Source organism: Phalaenopsis equestris, unplaced genomic scaffold (assembly GCF_001263595.1).
Source record: "Phalaenopsis equestris unplaced genomic scaffold, ASM126359v1 Scaffold234559, whole genome shotgun sequence".
NCBI classification, from domain to species: Eukaryota; Viridiplantae; Streptophyta; class Magnoliopsida; order Asparagales; family Orchidaceae; genus Phalaenopsis; species Phalaenopsis equestris.
The window spans coordinates 1-8,506 of NW_018252468.1; the positions used below are offsets into that span (position 1 = coordinate 1).

The 8,506-nt window shown below is 34.8% G+C and overlaps 1 protein-coding gene across 1 annotated transcript; it reads left to right on the top strand.

Annotated features, from left to right (window-relative positions):
* Nucleotides 1–8: 8 nt before the first annotated feature.
* Nucleotides 9–5,499, top strand: LOC110038960 (protein PHOSPHATE STARVATION RESPONSE 2-like). Its single transcript, XM_020743894.1, has 7 exons — nt 9–334; nt 1,039–1,183; nt 1,340–1,416; nt 1,485–1,524; nt 1,728–1,776; nt 4,030–4,099; nt 4,916–5,499. Exons 1-7 carry the CDS (start codon nt 56–58, stop codon nt 5,258–5,260), a joined length of 1,005 nt encoding a protein of 334 aa, XP_020599553.1. The 5' UTR covers nt 9–55; the 3' UTR covers nt 5,261–5,499.
* The last annotated feature ends 3,007 nt before the right edge of the window (nt 5,500–8,506 follow it).

Below are 8,506 nucleotides of genomic sequence, written 5' to 3' on the forward strand. Positions count from 1 at the left end.
TCAAGGGAGATACCCTAATGGCGCCCCATTTATTGCTCCATCACCAAGCTGTGGAATGCCCATGCCTTCGGTCCAAAGTTTGGCGAGCAATTACCCTTTAGAGGCTACGGGAATCTCTTGGGTTCCAGAATCCATTCAGGATATTTTTAGATACTCTGATAATATGCATATTGGGAGCAGTCAACTCCAGAACAGTCCCATTAATAATCAAATCAAGAACAGTGTTATTGCTGCTTCTGATGACCTAGCTAAGCAAAATGAATGGTGGGATTTGGGCAGCGAGGATTGGAAGGATCTTCTGAATGACCCAGTTGGACCAGAAACTCAGCTGAAGGTGTTTGTACTCCTCTCTTTTCTCGTCTTTAGTGTGTCAGTAGGTTATAAGAAACCATAATGATATTTATTGAATTATGGTTTTACATCTCTGTTTTTTTTTCTTTTCTATAATAGCAGTTTTTATAGATATTTGCAGCTTAAACTTTGAATACTTATGTTAACTATAGAGAATATATTATTCTCTTTTAGGGGCATTTACATACATAACACACAATTCTTATCCATTTACATATTTCATGCCTGAACTTTTATGTTTACACACATAGCACTCAAATATTTAATATCAAAAGTCTTATGTTTACATACATAGCACTCAAATATTTAATATCACAACAAAAATAGTACTATTATGACTTTTAAAAGTGAAATGTGGCTTTTCATGCTCAAGGTTTAAAGCACCAAGTTGCAATGTATGTAAATGTTAAATTTTAGGCGTGAGATGTGTAAATACATAAGAATGTGCAATGTATGTAAACGCTAAATTTTAGGCGCGAGATGTGTAAATACATAAGAATTGTGTGCTGCTTATGTAAATTTCTCTTTCTTTTATTTAATATTTCGGACTCACAAGAAAATAGTAGAAATATGGTTTTGATCACTTACGGAAATCATTTATATTTTGAAGGCTGTGTATCAAGCAACCCAAGAGCGCAAGAGGCTTGTTTAAATCCATTGGTCCAACAAGTGCATGTTCATCAGCAGGTACCTTTGCATTCTGGGGAGCGGAGCATTATGAGCAGTCCATCACCTTCAATCAATGGAGCACCACCTAAGCCACGCATGCGGTGGACCCCAGAACTCCATGAACGCTTTGTAGATGCTGTTAAACAGCTCGGTGGAAGCGAAAGTAAGTGGTTTCAACCTTAGGCCAAAAAAATAAAAATAAAAACCTTTTGCACTTGTTTGCTAGCCTGTCATAGGCCAAAAAAAAAAATATAAAAACCTTTTGCACTTGTTTGCTAGCCTGTCATTTTTCTGACCTTTTACCATTCTTTTATAAAAGAGGCCACTCCTAAAGGAGTTCTGAAGCTTATGAAGGTGGAAGGATTGACTATATACCATGTGAAAAGCCACCTCCAGGTTTGTAGCTTTTGTAGGAAAAACTGTAGCTTTCTAAGGCTCCGTCATTGAATTGTTTTATGTTGCAGAAGTATAGAACAGCTCGGTACCGGCCAGATTCATTAGAAGGTTAATCAAAGCTGGCATTCCTTTATTTTTTGCTTTTGATCTCCAATTTCAGTGTGCTTTACTATTCTAGTGATTTTTTTTTTGACAATTTTAATGCACAATAATAATTGTGCTAAAATTTTGTAGATTAATCTTTAAGTCAAATTATTGAGTACTGTGGTATTGAAGTCTGAATTTACCGTTTTTTTTTTCATGGAGTTCAGAAAAGCAGGTATATCCTCTTGTTGAAAAGGCATCATTGGACCTGAAAACGTAAGTGATTTTGTTTTTCTTTTGGTGGCCATATAGATTTCCAGATTGTAACCTTGATGATCTCATTTGAACAGTAGCGATTGCATAACCTCATTCCCTCCCAAGTAATATTTATTAATATATAAGTAGGGTTTATATTGATTGTTGGACTTAGTTGGCTTCATAATTTGTTGTTGAATTCTTTCAAAAGCTTGCCATGATTAGGGTTTAGGGTTAGAAAAATAATCAATTAGTCCTATGCTTTCATTTTGCCAATCCTGAATGTGCTATGATACATCCCATTTTTTGCATTTCTAGAAAGTGATGCAGGACATCTTAAGGGTTTGCAGTTTTATAGTCGCAAATTATGATGAGATGCACAAGTTATATACATTAAGGTTAAATTTGCAGTTCACAAACTTTTGATGAAATTTAGAACACGTATAAAATTGACCTACAAGGATTATTTAACGAACATTGAGTTAGAAGTTTAATGAGCAATTGAGATCATAAGAAGCTACAATCCGATCAAACATCGCATCAGTATTAAAAATGCAGATTGTGTAAGGTTTAACAAAATTCAAGCACTCATGCAAATCAACTATTAAAGCACAGAAAATAAGTATGCAAGGAATGAAATCACCAATTATTAATCCAGGCCTCTAGCTGTTACAAAGAAGATTTCACCCAAATTTCTTGTACTTAACACTTGTACTACACTGGAAGAATTCACATATAACCGGCATACCTGAAGAGAAAATAGGAATTTGTATTAATTATATGATTGAATTTTTACATGACTCAGTGTGTTATGTATAATCAAACGACCCAAAATACGAAGCTTTCCAATGTAAAATAAATCCCATAGAAGGTGACTTTCTCAAAATACAGGTCCGATTTCAGCCATGAGGAATTGCTAGTTTTTAAATCTGCAATCAGAACTGCATAAAATTTGGAAATAGCTATAATGAAGATTGAAAAACGGAGTAACGAATCCTGCCACATTTTAGTCAGCAGCATGACTTCACTCTGGAATTCAGAATAGCAACTGTGCCAGAGCTAGGAAGGCAAGAGAGATGTCATTCATTTTGGGGGTTATCATTACAGATTTGCATCAATATTAGATCTTGATATGTCCGTGGATTATCCAGGATCCTGCTAACCCAAAGGGAGTTGGGATGGTTTAATAGAAATTAAGATAAAGATAAAAGAATCGATAAGTAGGCTCAAAGAGTATCGTACAGAATCTTTCTAAAAAAGTCAAAACTTGAACCCTTGGATCTCCCCAAAAACTCTCTATTTATAGATGGAGATTTGGGTTCCGGTGCATTGCAGAAAAATCTATTGGATGGGTTGTTCGTATATTAAATATAGAAAAATGATACAGGAGGCATATAGTTGTAAGATAAACTCAAAATTTGATTGAACTTGATACTTGGCTGTCGGGTGTAACAATCGTTGTGTCCCCTCGAAGTGTTGGCTGAGTGCTTTCTAGATATGAAAGACAATTTGGGTTGGTCGGTTTGGCTAGTCTATTGCTAGAGTTCTCCCTGAGCCTTTGTGGATGGTTTCTCCTCTATTCGGCACGTGCGTTCATCTAGTCCTGGCTGGTTGATGCCTTGAACTTGGCTGGGCGAATGAATCCTGACTGATTGGTGAGTCTGTTGATGAACCTGATTGGCATGTTCATCTTGAGCTCTGTCCTGGTAAGTCTCCTCGAAACCCGCTCAGCAAGTTTCCCTGGAACCTGGCTGGCATGTTCATCTCGAGCTTGGTTGGCGAAACTCCATGGAACTTGACTGGAAAGTTTGTCTCCTTACCTCTTGAGTTAATCCACTTCTAGTTGCATACAATCATCTTAATTATTAGCAATTTTCCTATTATTTAGGTTCAATATCATCAATCATTTTCTAATTTTTAATCTGGTCTCGGTGAGCCTTGTACAAGACGTTAAACCTCTTATTCATAAAAAATATTTATCAACTTCTATTCATTTGATATATATTAAATTTTTTTTCTTTTTAATCCATTGATACCATGCACATTTTGAAATCATTTAATTTTATCAACTCACCTGAAATGCGTATTTTCATTACTAGCATATGTATATACCAAAAAAAGAAAAGAACTATGAAATGAAAAAGCTTCATGTAAGCTAGAGCAGAAATGCTGCTTAGATCGTTCAATTTTTCATTTTAATGCACACAATTTACATTTCTGACGCTATAGATATATTGAATTTTAGTTGACCTTTCACTTTCTTTTGATGGACAGTGGAATGGAGCTTACAGAAGCCTTGCGGTTGCAGATGGAGGTTCAGAAACGACTTCACGAACAACTCGAGGTATAATGTTTAATCTAAATTTCATCAAATTTACATGTAAATTTCACTTTAATTTGGTAGTCTACTTCAGTCTATTCACTTGCCCACTTGTTCTCTTACGTTGTGTAAATGCATTACTTCATTGTATCTTTTTTGTAGGAGATTTTACATTATTTCTATTAGAACATTTATACACATTCTACAAAATTCTTATGTAATACATATCTACATTTAAATTTGCCTTTTACGTTCATACAACCCAAATCTTTCATTTCAAATAAAAATACAACCTTTCTAACTTGAAAGTGAAATATACTTTTTCTATGTATAGGTAAGGTGGTATGCATACAAAAATTGAAGTGTTTTTGCCTTAGATATGTAAATACATAGGAATCGAGTGGTATATATATGTGTAAATCTTTCTTTTTTTTTTAAGGTGGTGTTTGGCTCCAACTTAGATTTATGTTAAATAGGATTTACAATATTCAGTAAATCCAATAAATTCAGATTTATAAAATTAGTGTGCAACAAAAATGGAGCTTGTGAGCGACGACAGATAAATCCGCCTCGCAATTTGATTAGTAAATCCGGATTTACGACATAAAAGACACAGAACGAGAGATTTAATTAAACGGAGCGTATGATTTAATTTTCATTGTTTTGATGTTTTGCTGGATTTTAGTTAAATTCATGGCTAAATCCCATTAATAATATGCGATCAAATACCACCTAACTTTGCTATTATATATAATTGTTTGATTCTATTTCAACTCCCAAGGTTTTTTTTCTACTAACCTTATAATCTTCCCTATCTTCCAACTCTATTTAACTCTGCAGATTCAGAGGAACCTGCAACTACGAATTGAAGAACAAGGGAGATGTCTCCAGTTGATGTTTGAACAGCAATACAAAGTTGGATTGGATAAGCTCAAGCCGCCGGCTTCTGATCAAGATGAGCAAACCGCCGAATATTGTTGCACAACACCACCCTCTCCTAAAAGTTCAGCCTTTGAGAAGGAGAGGGATGAGAAAGGAAATTCCTCTTCCACCACCATTGCTAAAGAGGTAAAGCTTACAGCGGTGGCCGATCAGCAGAGGGTGGAGGACAATGGCTTTCTTCGAGCAAAGCCTCCCGACGACAGGCGCACAGAAGGTGATCTTAAAGAGCATATAACTGAATGATGGATGAGTAGCTGGGGATGAGGAGTTGATCAATAAGATCATCAGTAAATTGGCAACAGAGTTTCCTTCACAGAAGATGAAATGGTTAAAACTTGATGTTTATGATGGCCTCTTCTTGTTTCAGTGAAATGATGGTGGTCTTTTTATTCTTTTCATTTTTTTTTGAGAGAAGTGTTTGTACAATAATTTTTCTATGGTGGATGTAAGTGTTTTGTAGCAAGTGATTTTGTTGTTCTTCCTCTGAATCATCTTTTATAGATTTTTTCGGGCAGGGTGAGAGCTCAAATCTTGGGGTGTCAAAAGTTGATCCAAACACGCCGATAGGACTCGAACTCGACTTGAAAAATTCAGGTTAGGGCAAGGTGAGCGCCAACATTTTTTGAGTCAGATTCAGGTTAGAAAATTCGACCCGTTTATTATTCGTGTCATGTTCGGGTTAAACCCAAAAATTCAAACATGACTCGAGTAAGCACTAAATTTTAAGTCGGGTTTGGGTTAGCGGGTCAAGCTCGAACGTAGGTTTTAGTTTTCGACTCGTTTATTATTCGGGCCCAGGTTCGGGTTAGGGTTGATCATTTTCGGGTCGGACCCGAATTCGACCTGTTAATCCGAATTTGACACCCATACTCAAATCTGACACTTTGATATTCTTCACTTTGTTTTTAAACAATATGTTGCATATTCGAGCACTTCTATAAATCTTAAAATGATGAGATTCAAATGTTATGTAAACACTAGGGAAGTGATGAAATATCTTCTATTTTTATGTTACCAGTTTCTAATTCTCTTTATTTGAGGCCTTCTGTGGAATGCAAGTGGCAACTGATATGGATAAAATTGGGCATTTGTTTAAATAGGGGTGTCAATTGTGGTATGCGGGTCAAGTTTTGGTTCAACATAAAATTGTCATGACTCGAATGGATTTGATTTGAATCCGACCGGAATATTGTATGGGTTGAAAAACTCAACCCGAACTCTTGACTCGAACACAGGTAACTCGAATCTACCCGTAGAACTGATAATTTAGCTAAAAAATTGTTGATCGCACGAAAATTAATTCAAATTTGAGCTTGGATAAAAAATAACGAGCTGAGCTATGAGCAAGCCCTTGGGTCAAACTTTTTTTGTTTGTCCATTTAGAGCATTTAGAGCAGGAGTCATATGGGATCTATCAGCTCGCATTCATATCAGATACATGATACATGTTTAGATAAGATGGTGGAAAAGTGGAAGCCTCATAGATTGCAGGTGATTTACATGCGGGGTTAACTTTAAATCCTTTTCATTCTCAACAACTCCCCCATTTTGTTTCTCCGGTGCCTTTGCAGTCTGCGGTCTGTCGTCTGCCCTTTATGAAATCCTTAACCCTAGGTGATGAAGCATGCCTTCGGTGGTTTGAAGAAGCCTCACGGGTTTGGTGGTTTCATTGGCTCTTTTCCTAATCTCCTTCCCTCCCACCTCACCACTTTTTGCTGTAACAATAACTTCCTTCTCTCAAGCTCACATTTTTCATTTCATATTGTCGTTGGTTTGATCTTTATTTTACTCAAGTAAATGTTTATATGTTTCTTGGGTTGGCAATAATATATATATATATATTCATTTCATATTGTCGTTGGTTTGATCTTTATTTTATTCACGTAAATGTTTATATGTTTCTTGGGTTGGCAATAAGAATTTTTGTTTTGTTTTTGTTATTGTTGAAGTTCTTAGGTTTATTATCATTAAACTAATTTGGTTTATTCATCCGCTACATTTGGTGTTGAGTGTTGAACATTATGAAGGAGAAAGTTGTGTTTTTATTTTTCTTTAGGGTTGTAATAGATTTCAACTTTCACATTTTTCTTTGGTGCTTGGTTTTGTTTAGTTGAAAATTTGTTTTTATAAGTGGCATAGTTGAACATATTATTTTCCATGATTTCTTCTTATAACTTTTGTCATCAATCTGTTTTATAATGTTTGAAGAGGAAAGCCCAGGATCATTATGTAAAAAAAGTTTGGTTGCTTCTATCTGGCAGAATTAATCATTTTGAAGCTCAAATTAATGGTTGATTAGTTGCTTCTATGAGCATAAGTCTAAAAGCACTTTTTTGACATGGCTTTCGAAGATCTCTGAGGTATTAATTTTCTTTATTTTTTTTGTTAGATTGTTAGTGGCCACTTGCCAACCCCTATGGACATTATATGTTTTGTTGAATGTTCAAGGTTAGTTGAAATATTAAAATCCAAGTAAAGAGTGTAATATGACTTCTTTATTGGCTGTTATAGATTTGTCTCTTTCATTAGAAATATTTATTTTCTTTACTGACCTCTCATACTTGCTAGTTGCTAGCTTGCTGCAAACCTAGATTTTGGTGAAATTTCTGTTAAAATAATATTTGATGTTATTTATTATTATTGAATCAATCGTTGAGGGGAAATATTGAATAGTTCTTTATTTGGAAAAAAATTGTTATTTTTTGATGTTTTTTTAAATAAATTTTGTTATTGCGATAGAGTGATAAATTGTGTTGAACTTAACTAGGTCAAGAGTTGAGAATGTATACCCAAGTCTTCTTCTTGAATCTTGGTTGGCTTTACAAAATGAGGTATTGTAAAGTTATGAGCTTTTGATTAAATGAGATATTGTTTGTTGATTTCCCCTTATTTCGGCCATAACATATTAACACGTTCTCAATCATCATATGTTTGTTTGTTTGTTGGTTTCCCTTTATTTCGGCCATAACATATTAACACGTTCTCAATCATCATATGTTTGTTTGTTTGTTGGTTTCCCTTTATACTTCGTGATTTATGCTTATGGGCCTGTGAATTATTAAATGTCAATTGTCAATGCACAATTTTTTCTCTACCTATTTTTTAGCCCAAATATGTAATGAGTTAAATACGCTGTTGTTTGGGGATAATGATACTTTGTTATTGGTTGGCTAAATTTTGGATGATATTTGTTTGTGTCAAATATGCATAGTTGCTGTAAATGTTACTAGGTTAGCTATTTTTGGACGAAAAGGATTGCTATAAATGTATATTTGTATAATTTTGTTGGAACTTGGAAAGATATGTCTATTTGTATCTTGGTTTCCCCCCATTTCATTCACTATTGTCCGTTGGTGTTTGACTCCTAGTTATTTTATTATAGATGATTGTCCTTTTATCTGAATGTGCAACTATATCATTTTTCATCATTTTTTTGTTTGCCGACAATAAGTCCTTTGCTCTTAGGCTTAACATTTGGACGACATTTGT